At 52.3% G+C, this 18,318-nt stretch overlaps 1 protein-coding gene across 2 annotated transcripts in view; it reads right to left on the minus strand.

The window, feature by feature from the left end:
- Positions 1–15,772, minus strand: part of NDUFA10 (NADH:ubiquinone oxidoreductase subunit A10) — a 99,665-nt gene extending 83,893 nt beyond the window's left edge. For both annotated transcript variants that reach the window (XM_078329198.1, XM_078329199.1), the window contains exons 1-5: positions 15,665–15,772; positions 12,953–13,121; positions 11,980–12,195; positions 8,118–8,204; positions 4,707–4,828 (exon numbers count right to left, since the gene is read on the minus strand). In XM_078329198.1, the coding sequence (XP_078185324.1) occupies positions 4,707–4,828; positions 8,118–8,204; positions 11,980–12,195; positions 12,953–13,121; positions 15,665–15,739 (669 nt within the window). In that variant the 5' untranslated portion in view covers positions 15,740–15,772. The remainder of the gene's footprint in view (positions 1–4,706; positions 4,829–8,117; positions 8,205–11,979; positions 12,196–12,952; positions 13,122–15,664) is intronic.
- Between the last annotated feature and the right edge of the window lie 2,546 nt (positions 15,773–18,318).

Consider the following 18,318-nt stretch of genomic DNA (forward strand, 5'->3'; position numbering starts at 1 on the left):
CGTATATAAAATGCGAAGACAATCACTGAGCACTATTTCCGTACAGCTCACATCGAGCACTGCAGGGACAGTGGGGTGACAGAAAGGGGCCCCAAAATCAGTTAGAATCATTCTCCTTCTACTACAGGGAACACCTGAGCCTGCCCAAGTGCTCCCGCAGCGTGAGTTTCTCCACACGTTCTACGATGCATACTTAGGGCAAGAAAGAGGCCTGTTATAGAGCAGCACTGCCTGCCTTTCCGTCCGCCTCATGCCTCAGTGCAACAATCAAAGCACCAAAAACTGGGGGCCGCGGCCTGTCTCTCCGCCATCTGTCACAGCACACCCTCTTGTCACCCGACTCTCCCTGCATCTCCAGCTTGCTCTCCACCTCCACAGCTCACCCATCTCCCTGCAACCCTTCTCCCGCTGTGTACAGCTCTCGCCTCCCTCATCATCTCAAATGTGCTATGCCAATTTCAGAAACTGGAAAATCCGATTATGAGTGGCAAGCTTTAAAATTTAAAACTCCTTACAGTTTAACCCTATCTTCCCAGCCTGTTTTATTTTCTTTGTGTCATTTAGGTCTATTTGATGTATTTCTTATTTATCTCCTTGTTTGTTATAGGTCCCCACCAGCACACGAGCTCCTGGCGAGGCCTCATCCACCCTGCCCACTGGTGTGCTCCCAGCACCAGCATCCAGTACAGAGTGGATGCTCAGCAAAAGTTCACAGGAGAGAGGAAGGAATAAAGAAACGAGTAGGCCTCTGTTTCAACTTACAAAATGAGGAAACTAATCTAAAACTGGATTATCAAAGATCATTCAGTCATACCCTTAAAATGGGTGAATTTTACAGAGTATAAATTATACGTTACTGAAGCTGTTCAAAGTCAGAAAAACCCTATCATTCAGAGAATATGCACTCCACTCGGATTAATTCCAGCAATGAGATGGGACACAGGGAAAGGATGATACAGGCAATGTGGCACTTCATCGTTCTGTCAAAAGGGGAACGACTGCAACTTTCCAACGAGGACGTGACGTCTGGGCAGAGACTGTCTCTGTTCACCTCCGTAGCCTCCTAGGTGCCTGGCACAGGTGCCGTACGTATAGGAACGCTCTGTCTTAGAGGAGTGAGCGAGCGAAATCAACAAAGTCTAAAAAGAGGTGATATGACTCTAAATCTCTATCATTAACCATGTTCCAACTGAGACGAGATTAAATGCTGACTGATTACGGAAGAAACTCAACCATCTCAGAAATCTAACCCGACCTGACTCGATGAACTGTTTAGTTATTATCACTTTGACTGTTTTCTCAGAGTCTAGAAATGGTTTTCTGAGACAGAAGTGCATTGAAATGAAAATGAAAACAGGACAATGACCCGCATTGGATAACACGGTGTCTCTTACAAAACTGGGTAGTTTTAGCTGGTGACGCTAGTTAAGACTTCGCTCAGAAAAATTAAAAAGTTGAAGCTCTACGTAGACCTCAGAATTATTTTTGAAATACTGTTTTCCCAGATAACAAAAGAATTAACTAAAGAATGTTAAATATATGATTTTTCTCAACGTCAGCATAATAAGCAAATGTGCCCAAAGTTACTCCACTGAGAAATGAACATTGTTAACTTGCAGTTCCCTTTTGCCACTTGATGGAAGGTTCTCGGAAGTCTAACTACAAACATACTTAAAAGCAAATGCTTAGGTAGTCAACGGTTCGGAGTGGCCCGAGAAAGGCATATACAGACGTCTCACTGCTTCTGCTACCGCAAAAGAGAGAAGGAAAGTTAGTCTCACGGATCTTTCAGGAGCAGCAAAAATTAACCAGAGCTAAGGCCAGCACGGTGGCTCACTCCTCTAATCCCAGCTACTCGGGAGGCTGAGGCAGGTAGATCACCTGAGGTCAGGACTGTGTTCCAGGTGGGTCACGTTCTAAGTGCTGACCACACACAGTGTGACTCTGTTCCAGGTGGGTCACGTTCTAAGTACTGACCACACACAGTGTGACTCTGTTCCAGGTGGGTCACGTTCTAAGTGCTGACCACACACAGTGTGACTCTGTTCCAGGTGGGTCACGTTCTAAGTACTGACCACACACAGTGTGACTCTGTTCCAGGTGGGTCACGTTCTAAGTGCTGACCGCACACAGTGTGACTCTGTTCCAGGTGGGTCACGTTCTAAGTGCTGACCACACACAGTGTGACTCTGTTCCAGGTGGGTCACGTTCTAAGTACTGACCACACACAGTGTGACTCTGTTCCAGGTGGGTCACGTTCTAAGTACTGACCACACACAGTGTGACTCTGTTCCAGGTGGGTCACGTTCTAAGTGCTGACCACACACAGCGTGTGACTCTGTTCCAGGTGGGTCACGTTCTAAGTACTGACCACACACAGTGTGACTCTGTTCCAGGTGGGTCACGTTCTAAGTACTGACCACACACAGTGTGACTCTGTTCCAGGTGGGTCACGTTCTAAGTGCTGACCACACACAGTGTGACTCTGTTCCAGGTGGGTCACGTTCTAAGTACTGACCACACACAGTGTGACTCTGTTCCAGGTGGGTCACGTTCTAAGCGCTGACCGCACACAGTGTGACTCTGTTCCAGGTGGGTCACGTTCTAAGTACTGACCGCACACAGTGTGACTCTGTTCCAGGTGGGTCACGTTCTAAGTGCTGACCACACACAGTGTGACTCTGTTCCAGGTGGGTCACGTTCTAAGTACTGACCGCACACAGTGTGACTCTGTTCCAGGTGGGTCACGTTCTAAGTGCTGACCACACACAGCGTGTGACTCTGTTCCAGGTGGGTCACGTTCTAAGTGCTGACCGCACACAGTGTGACTCTGTTCCAGGTGGGTCACGTTCTAAGTACTGACCGCACACAGTGTGACTCTGTTCCAGGTGGGTCACGTTCTAAGTACTGACCGCACACAGTGTGACTCTGTTCCAGGTGGGTCACGTTCTAAGTACTGACCGCACACAGTGTGACTCTGTTCCAGGTGGGTCACGTTCTAAGCGCTGACCGCACACAGCGTGTGACTCTGTTCCAGGTGGGTCACGTTCTAAGCGCTGACCGCACACAGCGTGTGACTCTGTTCCAGGTGGGTCACGTTCTAAGCGCTGACCGCACACAGCGTGTGACTCTGTTCCAGGTGGGTCACGTTCTAAGCGCTGACCGCACACAGCGTGTGACTCTGTTCCAGGTGGGTCACGTTCTAAGTACTGACCGCACACAGTGTGACTCTGTTCCAGGTGGGTCACGTTCTAAGTACTGACCGCACACAGTGTGACTCTGTTCCAGGTGGGTCACGTTCTAAGCGCTGACCGCACACAGCGTGTGACTCTGTTCCAGGTGGGTCACGTTCTAAGTACTGACCGCACACAGCGCGTGACTCTGTTCCAGGTGGGTCACGTTCTAAGTACTGACCGCACACAGCATGTGACTCTGTTCCAGGTGGGTCACGTTCTAAGTACTGACCACACACAGTGTGACTCTGTTCCAGGTGGGTCACGTTCTAAGTACTGACCACACACAGCGTGTGACTCTGTTCCAGGTGGGTCACGTTCTAAGCGCTGACCGCACACAGCGTGTGACTCTGTTCCAGGTGGGTCACGTTCTAAGTACTGACCACACACAGCGTGTGACTCTGTTCCAGGTGGGTCACGTTCTAAGCGCTGACCGCACACAGCGTGTGACTCTGTTCCAGGTGGGTCACGTTCTAAGCGCTGACCACACACATCGTGTGACTCTGTTCCAGGCTGCAACCAGCCTGACCAACATGTAGAAAACTCGTCTCTACTAAAAATACAATATCAGCCAGGCATGGTGGATCATGCATGTAATCCCAGCTACTCGGGAGGCTGAGGCAGGAGAATGGCTTGAACCTGGGAAGTGAGCATTGCAGTGAGCTGAGATCACACCATTGCACTCTAGCCTGGGCAATAAGAGCAAAACTCTGTCTCAAAAAAAAAAAAAAACAGAGCTTTACTGTTGCCCTTATAAGAACCCACCGTTCAGAACGGTATTTACCGAGCACCTACAAGAATTCCAGCACAGAGGATGGGCACTAGAGTGAGGAACAAGCAGGCAGCCCTGCATTTTCATCAGTCTCCTCCAGGAAAACACACAACACAGTATTAAACAAGAACGAGCCACAGAGCAAAGATGGTCTTTGTTTCATCTCGGGATCCCCCATCAGGATGCCAACAGAGCTACCCACGGCCACAGGGTCACTTCAAAAGGCCTTGCTTCGAGGCCACCTAATTAAGATCTAACGAAAACCACAAAGAGTAAATGGATGTACGTGGAGATCACTGCTCTACTGCTCTGATGAAGGTTATTAGAAATCGCTTTCAATGTGTAAAACAATGGTAAGATACAAAAAGCTCATCAGAGAACAGAAAGGTACGTGACAAAGGGATGGAGGATGCTCTGCCAGGAGGTGCCCCCAGCCTCCCAAGAACAGCAGAGGGGACTCAGGGACAGTAGAGGGGCTGCAGAGCACTGGTGGGCAGCAGATCTGCAAGTGGTGGCACCAGGCCGAGCCCTGGGGTCTCCCCCCAACCCCTGCAGACGCCCTCTGTCAGGTGGGACCAGGGTGTGTGTCACCCCTCCTAGTGAGGACTGGCAGGAATTAGTATGCTATTACAACAGGACTTTTAGCGCTGATCTACGTTAAAAATAGAGAGGCTCGGCCTTTGACTGAAAAACGGCATTACATCTCCCTTCTTCTGAATCCGACGCTGGATCTCTGGAACTGGCACATCCAGGTAGATCACCAGGTGGGGAGGCAGGTATTCGCAGATGGTGACCTTCTTCACCTCGTTGTAGTGCTCCACACCTGGTACACACAGGAGAAAGGGGCATTGTCACCTAACAGTCCCCATGCAGGTTTCTAAAACATGCTCCTCCTTGAATAAAAGGGCAAAGATACATGCAATTCTCAGAGCCACGTACCAACCTACAAATCATATCACGGTCACCGTTCTAAGCACTGACTGCACATGGCACGTGACTGTGTCTGTCCCAGGAGGGTCACAGTTCTAAGCATTGAGTTTTGCTTCTGAGGCAAGGTACAGGGCACACAAGATGAAAGTCACAGTTCAGTGATCTTTGAACTGAAATATATTCCATATGCCTGCAGTATGTATATTTCTCCATAGTAATAACAGATAAAAGAGTCTGGTCTTCTCTAGAGAAAAATACTTTAGCTTTCAAGTAACTCAGCTAAAAACCGTCAAGCTACATTTGTCCAGGTTCAGTAAGTATACTCAGCTATAGAGAAGTATGTACTGAGTCAGATTTAGTGACAACACGAAATTGAAAGCAGCTAAGACTGAGGAATAATTCTCCTGAAGTGACCACTACACAGAATGCACAACGCAGATGGCACCCACGGGGCCCAGGCTGCCTGAGGGAACCCTGCTGCTCCGCAGAGCACTCTACACCTGCATGTGCTCACACACACCCCCGACCTCCTGGAAGCCAGCAGGGAGTGCACGCCAGTGCAAATGAGAGGCCGTGTCGAGAAGCCATCCCCTCTGCAGCGTTTCGCATGGTGGAACCTTCCAGAAGTGACAAGCAGGCGGCCACACTAGGGTCCACAGAGAGACAACTATTTCACTTTAAAGGAAATGGGCTGGGAACAGTGGCTCACGCCTGTCATCTTAGCACCTTGGGAGGCCGAGGTGGGCACAGATTGTTGGAGCCCAGGAGTTCAGGACCAGCCTGGACGGCTTTGGTGAAATCCTTTCTCTACCAAAAATACAAATATTAGCCAGTCTCATAATCCAGTCTCAAAATAAATAAATAAACGAATAAATAAAAGTTTAAAAAATTAAAATTAAATTTTAAAAAAAGGTCCAGTGAGTATTCCTAGTAACCTTACTCTAGAGGTAATGGTGAGATGGGCCTTTGGCTCAGGGTCAGGGACAACATGACTAGAAGAACAAGACCACCAGGAGGAGGTGTGACAAAGCAAAGGACCGAGGCTGGCAGTGGGTGCTGTCCACCTGAGCATACAAACACAAACCCAGGTACAGGCAGAGCACGCCGGGCCTCGGGTCTGCCTCCTGACAGCTGGGCCGCTAGCACGCCAGTCTCTCCCCAGACTGAGGTGAAACCTCCCTTCACCAAGTCTCACCCTCACCCTTACTCCCGTTGGCACACCACTTCTCAGATGGTTCCTGCCATGCTCTGTGCCACCTGTCCTTTAGCCAACATGATCTGCTTCCCTCAGCCCAGCACTGAAATGACTCTGGCTAACGTCACCAGCCCCCAAAAGGTGAAATGTGGTGGTCACTTCTCCCTGGGGGTTCCATTTCTGGACCCCCCACACCTGAAGACACGAATGCCCACGGTCAGGGCTGGACCCCCCACAAGCCTGAAGACAAGAATGCCCACGGTCAGGTCTGGACCCCCCATGCCTGAAGACAAGAATGCCCACGGTCAGGTCTGGACTCCCCCCCCACACCTGAAGACAAGAATGCCCACGGTCAGGTCTGGACCCCCCACGCCTGAAGACAAGAATGCCCACGGTCAGGTCTGGACCCCCCACACCTGAAGACAAGAATGCCCACGGTCAGGTCTGGACTCCCCCCCCACACCTGAAGACAAGAATGCCCACGGTCAGGTCTGGACTCCCCCCCCACACCTGAAGACAAGAATGCCCACGGTCAGGGCTGGACCCCCCGCCAATGCCTGTGCAGTGCCCCTCCTGAGCAGCAACTCCCACTGTGCAGCCTCCCTGTTGGACACACCTATCCCACCCCGACTTCCTCCCAGATAGGCTCCTTCCCTTTCCATCTCTCCTCACCAGGTGCATCCTTCAGTTGGAGGCCTGAAACCATTTTAAACTCATCTAACCCTGTCCCTGCCGTGCTAAAAACCCTCCAGCGATCACTTGCTACTTTCAGGACAAAAGACAAGCACCCTTGCCAAGTTGCAGCCCTTTCCTTGTGCGGCCTCATCCAGCAGCATCTCCCCCAGCACGAGCCCTCCCCACAGGACACACGCAGGCTCCTCCACCATTCCACACCTCCCTCACTCCCAATGCGCTCCAGGTGACTCACCAGAAGGCCATTCGTCAAAACAGCTGCCCCTGACACACCCCTCCCATCTCCCAGCCGGTCAACATTTCTGCTGTGTGCCCCCACAGAACCCGGGGGCAATGCACAGGAGCTGCTAAGTACACTTTCTCGCAATTAACCATCTCCACTGGTTTAACAGCCCCCAACCCTGGGCCTGCGGGAGCCCTGTCTTAGGTTCCTTCACATTCATATCCCTAGTACCTAAGAGAGCCTGGCACACCGCAGGCACTCCAGAAACACTGGCTGGTGACCTGACCTGCTGCCCAGCATGTCCAGGGAGGATCAGCCCCTATGAGAAGCAAGGGCTGGCACTGCTCTTGTGGGCCACAAGCTCACAGGTGGAGTATCCCTCCACAGAACCGTCACCTGGCTTGCTTCGGCCTCCCGTTTCAGGAACCAAGAGCACTGACTCTGAGCTCCCAGATTCCAGCTGCCCACCGGCTCCAACCACCCCAGTCTATAGATGAAATGCCATCAGTAAGACTGTCCACCAGGCCTATTCGACACACCGCCCAGGACAGTCCTAGACACACATCCCAACCCCACCCTGGCTCCTCAAGGTCAGCCTGCTTCAAACCCGGGGTTCTTCGTTCCTTTCCATCTGCCACTTGTCAGACCTTCCCTAGTACAGGAACACAAACCTACTGTCCTGAAAAACAGCAACGTGTCAGAGGGAAGGACTGTGACGACGTAAAAGTGGAGCGTTGGTTACTACCACAGCACAGGTACAGGAAGAACAGCAGAGGGATCGCTAGGGCAAGCTGAGAGTGGGGCGCAGACTGCGGCGCTGCGGTTTAAGCCATGCGTGTTTGAGGTCCAGGGCTCCGATCTGCTCTCACAGGGAGACATGATATCACAGGAGGGAGGAAGGGTGGAAGACACCTCAGGAAGTCCCTTTTTCCAGTGGAGACTCATGAAGTAATGGCATCTATACACCTACCTCCCAGACACTCATAAACACAGTGAGCGCAAGGTGAGTCTGCCACAGCCTTTGCAAAGCCACATTACACACCCACAAGCCCGTCCGCAGCCCCGACTCACACTGCTTTCGGATGTACCCCTGGTTGTACATGGCGTCCAGGAACACAAAGTCACTGAAGATGGAGCGCTCCAACACAACGCCTTGTCCTGTTTAAAAGCAGGTGAAGAGAAATGGAAAATCAGACAGCAATGCACTGGAGACTCATCACTGCACGGCAGAAAAGAAAATAATGGTCATTCACAATTTCATTTCCACACCAAATGTACCGAGAAGAACAAATACATATTCACAAGTGGAAAATCATTTTCAAAATCTAAAATATCTTTTCAGTTTTGAGCAACGTAACATTGTTTCATTCAGTCAGCTATAATCAAAGCAACCCGTTAATACAAACAGTGCTTTGTTTTTAAATAATGTATTCCACCCCTACCATGCCCACCCCATCCTCCTCCTGCCGCTCCCACTCCAGCCAGCTCTCCTGATGCCCGGCTGCTTCTCAGCCTCACTTGCTGTGCTACTGAAGAACACTCACGCAGCACATAGCACTAGTCCCCAAGGTCCCCGGCCAGCCTCCCTGTAGTCAGTTCTGCCAGGAAGAGGCGTCCCTCATCATCCTACCCAGCCTCTCCCCGTGGCCTCAATCTCAGAGCACCTGCCACATACGAGGGACAACATACTCTTGTGACCACATTGAGTCTTCATCCCCTACTGAACACAAGCTTCACCACATACTGAACACAAGCATCACCCCTACTGAACACAAGCTTCACCCTGACTGAACACAAGGTTCACCCCTACTGAACACAAGCTTCACCCCTGCTGAACACAAGCTTCACCCCTACTGAACACAAGCTTCACCACATACTAAACACAAGCATCACCCCTACTGAACACAAGCTTCACCCTGACTGAACACAAGGTTCACCTCTACTGAACACAAGCTTCACCACATACTGAACACAAGCATCACCCCTACTGAACACAAGCTTCACCCCTGCTGAACACAAGCTTCACCCCTACTGAACACAAGCTTCACCACATACTAAACACAAGCATCACCCCTACTGAACACAAGCTTCACCCTGACTGAACACAAGGTTCACCTCTACTGAACACAAGCTTCACCACATACTGAACACAAGCATCACCCCTACTGAACACAAGCTTCACCCTGACTGAACACAAGGTTCACCCCTACTGAACACAAGCTACACCCCTACCGAACACAAGCTTCACCCCTACCGAACACAAGCTTCACCACATACTAAACACAAGCATCACCCCTACCGAACACAAGCTTCACCCCTACCGAACACAAGCTTCACCCCTACTGAACACAAGCTTCACCCCTACTGAACACAAGCTTCACCACATACTAAACACAAGCATCACCCCTACTGAACACAAGCTTCACCCCTACCGAACACAAGCTTCACCACATACTAAACACAAGCATCACCCCTACCGAACACAAGCTTCACCCCTACCGAACACAAGCTTCACCCCTACTGAACACAAGCTTCACCCCTACTGAACACAAGCTTCACCACATACTAAACACAAGCATCACCCCTACCGAACACAAGCTTCACCCCTACCGAACACAAGCTTCACCCCTGCCGAACACAAGCTTCACCACATACTAAACACAAGCATCACCCCTACTGAACACAAGCTTCACCCCTACTGAACACAAGCTTCACCACATACTAAACACAAGCATCACCCCTACCGAACACAAGCTTCACCCCTGCCGAACACAAGCTTCACCCCTGCCGAACACAAGCTTCACCACATACCTAACACAAGCTTCACCCCTACCAAACACAAGCGTCACCCCTACCGAACACAAGCTTCACCCGTACCGAACACAAGCTTCACCAGTACCGAACACAAGCGTCACCCCTACCGAACACAAGCGTCACCCCTACCGAACACAAGCGTCACCCCTACCGAACACAAGCGTCACCCCTACCGAACACAAGCGTCACCCCTACCGAACACAAGCTTCACCCCTACCGAACACAAGCGTCACCCCTACCGAACACAAGCGTCACCCCTACCGAACACAAGCGTCACCCCTACCGAACACAAGCTTCACCCCTACCGAACACAAGCGTCACCCCTACCGAACACAAGCGTCACCCCTACCGAACACAAGCGTCACCCCTACCGAACACAAGCGTCACCCCTACCGAACACAAGCTTCACCCCTACCGAACACAAGCTTCACCCCTACCGAACACAAGCGTCACCCCTACTGAACACAAGCTTCACCCCTACCGAACACAAGCGTCACCCCTACTGAACACAAGCGTCACCCCTACTGAACACAAGCTTCTCTCCCTGCGGCACCCTCAGCTCCTAGAACGCGTCTGGCGCACAGCTGGCACGCACTAAACATTTAATGAACACACTGACCCAGTTCCAATGTGCCCCAAGAATACTGTGCTGCAGCAAACTGCACTTTGTTTTTCTAAACGGGAAACAGGTTAACACAGCACAAAAGGAAGCAAGTTTTTATTTAACAAGTAAAATGTTTCTTTTTGATTTTAAGAAATGAGTAGTCAGAAGACAGCCTTGAAGAATGCTTCAAAAAGAACACGGAGTGAGCCCAGATGTCAGTATGAAGTCCCGGCTACTATGTCAGCTCCTGGACTAGCTCCTGGTAAAGAACCTCAGACGCGAGACAGCAGACCACACTGTTTTCTCAGGAGTAACGCTAACTAAGACCAGGGCTTACGCTCATGTAGGAAAAAAAGAATCGCTAATAAAATGCTGAAAAAGCAACACAAGAATTCCACCCCAGAAACTGTGTAGATGCATATATCAGACACACACTGCGCCCACGGAGACCTGCAGGAGCACAGGCAGGGGCTCCTGAGCACAGCTCCATGAAGCAGCCCGTCAGCCGGCCACTCCTGCTGAAAAGCACATTCTTGTTCTCACAGCTCAGACCCCGTGAAGCCAACCCTCGTGGCAGCTGAGCTGGCATAAGAAGCTCATCAGGGTCACCACTGATCCACCAGCGTGGCCAGCACTGCAATATAAACAGACACGAAGGCCCCAAGAATGCACCCATCTCCCTCTCTCCACACACAGACGTACCATTTGCTGCTACCTGTGAATTCAGGACCACCGAGCCATGGTAGCTTTGGCCAAAAATCAGCAGTGCATCTGCGGTCCAACTGTCAGGATGTCTAGCATGCACTGCTGTTTCCTGGGATGAGAACAGTGGCCCCTGGCTGGGTCCTAACCACATTCTGCACACAAGAAGTCCATGTTCCTGCCCTTGCATCCAGCTTCCCTCCTCCTCCTAACTCTACTTTCTGATCCCAGGCTCCCTAATACAAAGCCCTTGTCCATTTCTTCCCCTCCTGGATAACGTCCAGGGAAGCACCCTCCTGTCCTGCACGGGCCTAGGGTACGCTGTGTGTTCCGCCTCCTCTGTCATCGTATCAGGCTGACGTCTACCTTGTGGCTCTATGGTGATCCCAGCCTGTCTCTGGCCCTCCAGGACAACGCTACTCTGTTGCCACCCATACCTCTCTGTCTGTGTGGCACACGAACTACCTTCCTAAGTGTCATCCCGCTTCCTCCTGGACACTTCTAGGCTCTCTTTCCCCTTTTGTTCTGACACATTTCATGCATAGATGAATATGTAAGTACTGAAATTTAAACCCGTGCCTTGAGAATTCTACACAATCCATAAATCTCACTCCAGTTCCCACAGTGAAACAGCAGGAAGTTGATTTTATTCTGAAGAAAAGTAACAGGATCTCAGGAAATTTACAACCCTGTTGGAAAGACAGACCTTACCTCCCCAAACACCCTTAAAGCCCGACTTAGCAGCAATTTTAACCGCTGAACTGTAGAACAGCACTGAAGTACAGAGCCAGCCTGACCGCCAGCGGGCCGCACCTGTGGTCAGCAAGTGCTCCAGGGCGTCGGCGTACTGCAGGAGGCGATTGCAGTACAGCCAGGACTGCAGGCGGTAACTGTTGCCGTCACTGCTTCGTGGATCATCGTAGAATTTCTCCAAGCTGCAGTTGCCACCGTAGGCTATGTCCAGGGGCTTCCCATCTCCTCTGGTGAGGTCTGCATAGTGTATACCCGCTTCGGGAAAGTGCCTTAAGCCTGAAAAGAGGAACAATGGGATGTCGCCTAATGCGCAGGCTCCGTCCCTGCAGGGAGCAGCACAGACCAGCCAAACACACGGCCCATCTAAGTAGCACCACCAGGGGTGGCTCCAAAGACCTGGAGGATGTCACCTCCACACCTGGGTCTCATCACGTCTGAAGGGAACACACAACATATCGAGCATGCATGTGGGCAAAAGAGCTGTACGGTGACCGGGAACAGGCTCCTCCTGAAAGGACAGCACCTGTAACCACAGGAGCCCCCCCTAGCGGGCAGCTGCTGTCACGCAGGTGCTACCAAAAGGTATAAAGGACACACATCTGTACCAGGAGGCGGCGGGAAGGGGCTCTAACCTTGGCTTTGTGACCAGCTGCGTGGCACTGCTCACTCAGGAGTACACCCACCTGTGAGTGAGTACCAGCCTCAGCTCTATTTCAGAGGCAGTCACAAAGTTCAAACACGACAGCTGACGTGGAAGTGTCCTGCTTACACTGTCCACATAAAATTCCAACTCAAATTGACAACCAGCATGATTTTTTAAATTCTCCAAATATAAAAGATTAAAAATAGCTCTTTCTTGTTTTGTTTTAAAAAGCAGCTTCTTCAATAAACAATAATGTAACATACCCACCTTAGGCCCAATTATTAAATATTTAAAATTAATTTAATATGAATCAATATTGGAAAAAACCAGTGAGAGAAGCAACCATCTAGCTCAGAAATAAGTATCATTCTGTGTAACATAAATTCGTACCTAGTTGCTCTGCTATTTCCTTTGCAATTCTGCCTTTTCCCGCACATATATTGCCATCTACAGTTATCACGATGCTGCGTTCCGTCATTCTTTTGGTGGCTCTCTCCCCAAGTAGGTAGTGCCACATTCCATATCGCAGCTTGTGCCGCGCACTGGTGTGAATTCCTTCCTGCAAAACACAAAATCACACAGCAGCACACTGTGACCACTCCAGTTCCTATTAGCAACTATCAGGTAAAAATACCAAGAAACCTCTTGGTGATAAAAATGCCAACATCCACATCTTTATTGCCTATTGATTGCCTAACAGATATAGTGTCTGTTTGTTCAGTGCTAAATCCTCAGGGCCTGGAACAGTGTCTAAAATTTTTATGATATATGCTTACTATGTTCAATAAAAATTGGATGGATGGATGGATGGATGGATGAGCGGACGGAAGGAAGGAAGCAAGAAAGACAGGGATGGGGGGAGTGCGATATACACTCCCTGACAAGCAAAAGACAGCAAATTTGAGCGTCATCTTTGGTACTCTTCTCCTTCCTCCAACCGCAGCATTAAACACAAAATCCTAACTCTTCAAACTCTGTGGACGCTGCATCACCTCCCTACGCCACGCACTGACTCTGCAGACATCCTCACATCTCTCACCTGCAAGGCAAAGCCTGCTTCAACTCCTGTCTCCAACATCCCAATTCATTCTCCACGCTAAACCCAAAACAATCCTTCCAAAAAAAGAAAAGAAACAGAACCAAAAGTAAGGCAAACTGAAACAGTTCAACACATATGATGGGATAATAGCCTTACTGTATACAGAGATTGTACAGAACAGTAAGAAAAACATAGAAAAACGCACGGCTTATTTTAAAATTATAAAACAGGGCCAAAAAGCACATGAAAAAGTGGCCGACCTTGCTACAAAAACACAAGGCTATTAACAAGGAGAACGTGCTTTTCCACGTATTGAGAGGGAAATACATCTAAAAACGATGCGAAGTGTGAGGACAGGACAGCGAGCACCATGATGAACTGCGAATGGTAATTAAACCTAGAGGCTACTGGGTCTGCAGCATCAGGAGCGAACCCAAAGGGTATGTACACGGATCTGAGCAAAGACTGCCCTGTAAGAATGCTCAATGAAGAATGATATATAACACCGAAAATGCAAACAGAAACCCTTAAATGTCCAACGCCACATCCGTAGTATGGAATACTAAGTACTCAGAAAATACAAAAGCATTAAAATACTTTGTTGTGAAATTTAAATAAAACAGGAGAACATAGAATAATACCAAGATTTTCTTTCGATCTTGATTTACTTGTAACTGAAAAGTAAGGAAGAAACAAGTTATCAAACATAATGCAAAGCAAACGACCCAGTTTTAAAATGCGCAAAAGATGTGAACACCTCTCACAAATGAAGACAACACAGGTAGCAAATAAGCGTAAGGGGCCGAACACTGTTTGTCATGGGATTTAAAACATGTCATGGAGTTAAAACAAAATACCGCTACGCATCCACTAGAATGGACAGCCATTCAAAGTAACGGGCAGCCCCGCATGCCGGCGAGGACGCAGAGCAACAGGAGAGCATTCACTGCTGCTGGGAGTTCAATGGCAAGGTCACTCAGGAAGATGGCTTGGCAGCTTCTTAGAAAATGTCTTACTACATGTCCAGTAATCACGCTTCCAGGTATTACCCAACTGATATAAAAAGTATTTCCACAAAGATATCTGCACGTACATGATTACAGCAGCTTCATTCAGAATGGCCAAAAACCTGAGGCATCCAAGATGCCCTTCAGTCGCTGAATGGATTAAGTACATCCGCACAATCCAATATTCAGGGGTTAAAAAGAAATGAGTTATCAAGCCACGAAGACATAAGTGACTCTTGCATAGGTATTTCTCAGTATTCCAGGAGTCTAAGAAGGCAACATAGTGTTATTGTTCTAATTATATGATATTCCAGAAAAGGCAAATCCATGGAAATGGTCCAGAGATCTGCGGATGTCAGGGGTTTGGGAAAAAGAAGGGCTTAATAGGTAAAGCACAGGGGGTTTTTTTTTAAGGCAGTGAAGCTACTCTGTATGATCCTATAAAGGTGGAGACGTGCCATTTATACCCTTGTCAAAACCCACAGAACCTTACGGCACAAGGAACGCGCTCAATGTATGCACATTTTTAAAACCTCATTAGGTAGAAGTGTCCCAGGACGCGAGGCAGAATGCGACAAGGCAATCCAATCGTGTTACAAACGTAAGAAACAGCCTGACCGGGGCAGGTGGGGGCGAGGTGCTAGGAAACCAGAGCAGTCTGCAGGACTAACGGCAGGAGGGACAGGACACAGCGCTGGACTCCGCTTCTGCTCAATAGGCATCACCCCAGCTCCCCGCAGGGCCCGTCCTTTAGACACAGAGCGGCTCCGTGAAGGACCGAATGACAAGCGCGCGCCCCGGCCGGCCACCTGCACTCCGGCCTCCGCATCAGCGCAGCCTCGGGGACGACCACCTCCGCGCTCCAGCGTTTGGCTTAAAGCTGAGATAAAACGGCCTGAAGAAGCACGCGGCCCCCCTGAGGTCTGTCCCGGACCGAAGACCAAACAATTCCGGAGGCAGGAGGGGCTCCCCCAACCCACCCCAGAGCGACCCCGGGAGCCGCCGCCAGAGGCCGAGGGAGATGCGGAAGTGCCCCTGCCCCCGCCGCCCGCTCACCACGCGCTGGACGCTCGCAGCCAGGACCGGCGCGGACGCCGACTTCGGGGCCAGTCTCAGTAGCCGCAAGGCCATGGCTACCCCGTCAGCTCAGGCTCAAGGACCCACAGGGACGCGGTCGCGACGGGGCCTTCTCCTGCGGCCGGCGCGCCGCTGTGACGTCACGGCCAGGGTGCCCGCGGCGCCTGTCAGGAACTTTCCAGCGGCGCGTGGGGGCGGGGCCGCGCCGAGACCCTCGGGGGCTTCCGCGGACAGCACGGGCGCGCCTCCCTGCGGGCTGCGCTGAGGGCTGAGGGGTGGGGGCCGCAGGGGTGGGGGCGGCAGGGGTGGGGGTCGCAGGGGAGGGGGGTCGCAGGGGTGGGGGTCGCAGGGGAGGGGGGGCCGCAGGGGTGGGGGGCCGCAGGGGTGAGGGTCGCAGGGGAGGTGGGCCGCAGGGGTGGGGGTCGCAGGGGTGGGGGGTCTCAGGGGTGGGGCCGCAGGGGAGGGGGGGCCGCAGGGGTGGGGGTCTCAGGGGAGGGGGGTCGCAGGGGTGGGGGTCTCAGGGGAGGGGGGCCGCAGGGGTGGGGGTCTCAGGGGAGGGGGGCCGCAGGGGTGGGGTTCTCAGGGGAGGGGGGTCGCAGGGGTGGGGGTCTCAGGGGAGGGGGGCCGCAGGGGTGGGGGTCTCAGGGGAGGGGGGTCGCAGGGGTGGGGGTCTCAGGGGAGGGGGGTCGCAGGGGTGGGGGTCGCAGGGGTGGGGGTCTCAGGGGAGGGGGGCCGCAGGGGTGGGGGTCTCAGGGGAGGGGGGCCGCAGGGGTGGGGGTCGCAGGGGAGGGGGGCCGCAGGGGTGGGGGTCTCAGGGGAGGGGGGCCGCAGGGGTGGGGGCCGCAGGGGTGGGGGTCGCAGGGGAGGGGGGGCCGCAGGGGTGGGGGCCGCAGGGGAGGGGGTCTCAGGGGTGGGGGCCGCAGGGGTGGGGGTCGCAGGGGAGGGGGCCGCAGGGGTGGGGGGGGCTGCAGGGGAGGGGGCCGCAGGGGAGGGGGGGCCGCAGGGGTGGGGGCCGCAGGGGAGGGGGGCCGCAGGGGTGGGGGTCGCAGGGGAGGGGGCCGCAGGGGTGGGGGGGGCTGCAGGGGTGGGGGTCGCAGGGGAGGGGGCCGCAGGGGTGGGGGGGCTGCAGGGGTGGGGGTCGCAGGGGAGGGGGCCGCAGGGGAGGGGGGGTCGCAGGGGAGGGGGCCGCAGGGGTGGGGGTCGCAGGGGTGGGGGCCGCAGGGGTGGGGGGCCACAGGCCCCCTGCCCGGCTGCGCCCGGGTTCTGACTTGCTGCGATGGCGGGGGCTGAGGCCGCCCAGGGCGTGGAGCGACTTCTGCGCCCAGTCCCAGGTCCACGCCAGGCGCGGTGCGGACGTCACGCCACCTCCTAGAGAACGTCCCCAGCTCTCAGAACGTCCCAGCGGGGAGGGAGAGGGACGAGGAGGGGGGTACGGGCTGGGACCCCTGCCCCAGGGCTACACTCCGGCACCGGGACCTGGCAGGGACGGCCTGGGTGGCCGCTGGAGCTGAAGGCTAAATGGTCTCATCCAGGGGACCTGCTGTGAACACGTTAGAAACAAACAGAAAAGCGCGCGCTCCAGGTCCGTGTCTTACACCTGCTCCCGTCGGGGACCTGGGCTCGGGGCCCCACGGAGGAACCTCGCCTGTGAGGTTTCCTTCCAAGTCGGCCTGCTGTTTGGAAGCCTTGTTACCATCCGTGTACCTCGAGCTTTTTGTTCTCAACCCCTTAGATATTCTTAAACTTTGGTTCTCAACTTTTCAGAAGTGATCATGCGATTGTAAAACAGTGGCAATGCCGTGGTATAAACTAAGTTTCTATGGATGTTTCTATAATTGAAGAATTGCTTTTTGTCAAAAATATGGATTCCCAGTCCCCAACGCAGGAGGGCCTGAATTTTAGATCGTGGAGGGACCCTGAAATGTATTTAACAAGCTTTCAGCTAACTCTGATGCGAAGAGTCCGCATGAAGGAAATACTGTTCTGGACACCGTTTAAGGGGAGCAGGGACCACGCCCACATCCTTCACGGGGCTCCAGGCCCATGCAGAGCTCCCGACGCATCACAGATGTGCCACGAAGAGAGTATGGACACACACACAACTGGAGTGTGTAACCAGATAGCCCTAAATCCTCCGGCCACACTGAGTCACAGCTTATTTTCAAATGGAAGGACTCAAGGCCTCCCTCCACATCTCTATCTCTAGGAAGTCCAGCATCTTTTTCAGTGTTTCTGAGAATTCTGGGAAATGAATGGGGGATGGCAGGGCGTCTTCAGATTTTCTCATCTCGATCATTATCCATCCTAGCCACATCTGGCCTCCGATGCTCCAGTTGTCTTTCCCAGCTTTACCCCAGGTGAAGACACAACTTTATCTTATTTTCTAAGGCAAGATTCTAGTGTTTCAATTTTTACTGATGGCATGGGAAAAGGAGAACGATCACCATGGGAAACAGAATATACAATCAGATAATTGCCGGACATCACTGTCCTGAACTTTCTCAAACATTTCCACCAAATGGAATTATTTGTTATCTACCATTACATTTTGGAAATTGGCTCCCTGTGTCGGGCACTTCTCACACTGCCTCCTCTCCTCTCTGGACGTGCTCGTCTGCAACTGGATTTAAAGG

This window comes from Callithrix jacchus, chromosome 6 (assembly GCF_049354715.1).
Source record: "Callithrix jacchus isolate 240 chromosome 6, calJac240_pri, whole genome shotgun sequence".
NCBI lineage: Eukaryota > Metazoa > Chordata > Mammalia > Primates > Cebidae > Callithrix > Callithrix jacchus.